At 69.9% G+C, this 528-nt stretch overlaps 1 protein-coding gene across 1 annotated transcript in view; it reads left to right on the top strand.

Annotated features, from left to right (window-relative positions):
* Nucleotides 1-528, top strand: part of TIMP2 (TIMP metallopeptidase inhibitor 2) — a 49,555-nt gene that overhangs the window by 281 nt on the left and 48,746 nt on the right. Inside the window, exon 1 of the mRNA XM_007462358.1 lies at nucleotides 1-135. This exon is cut by the window's left edge and continues 281 nt beyond it. Coding sequence (XP_007462420.1) covers nucleotides 6-135 — 130 coding nt within the window. The 5' untranslated portion in view covers nucleotides 1-5. The remainder of the gene's footprint in view (nucleotides 136-528) is intronic.

Here is a 528-nt window from a genome sequence, read left to right on the forward strand (position 1 = left end):
CCGCCATGGGCGCCGCGGCCCGCAGCCTGCGGCTTGTGCTCGGCCTCCTGCTGCTGGGGACGTTGCTCCGCCCGACCGACGCCTGCAGCTGCTCCCCGGTGCACCCGCAACAGGCGTTTTGCAATGCAGACGTAGGTAAGGACGGCGACCCCGCCCCGGCCAGGCGCCCACCGCCCCTACGGGACGTGCTGGACCCGGTGGTTTCGCCGGCGCCCCGCCCGCCCGCATCTTGCAGAGGGACCCAGAGCCCGCCTCCGGGGCCTCGGTGCCTTCTAGAATCCTGCAAGTTGATGCCAGAATCGTACTTTTCCCCCCCTTCCTTCTCTTCCTTTATTTTCCTCTCTGCCGAGATGCTTCTCAACCTCAAAATTCCACCGAAATTCCGCTGCAGCTCCAGCCCCAGAAAAGGGAGCCAGGGAACGGATTGGATTTTGGCAGGCGGAGGGCCCCGGGATGCCAGCGCGGGGGCTGGGGGGGGGGGGGGGGGGGGGGGGGGGGGGGGGGGGGGGCACGGCCCAGGGGGGGGGG

This window comes from Lipotes vexillifer, unplaced genomic scaffold (genome assembly GCF_000442215.2).
Source record: "Lipotes vexillifer unplaced genomic scaffold, Lipotes_vexillifer_v1.1 scaffold1691, whole genome shotgun sequence".
NCBI lineage: Eukaryota > Metazoa > Chordata > Mammalia > Artiodactyla > Lipotidae > Lipotes > Lipotes vexillifer.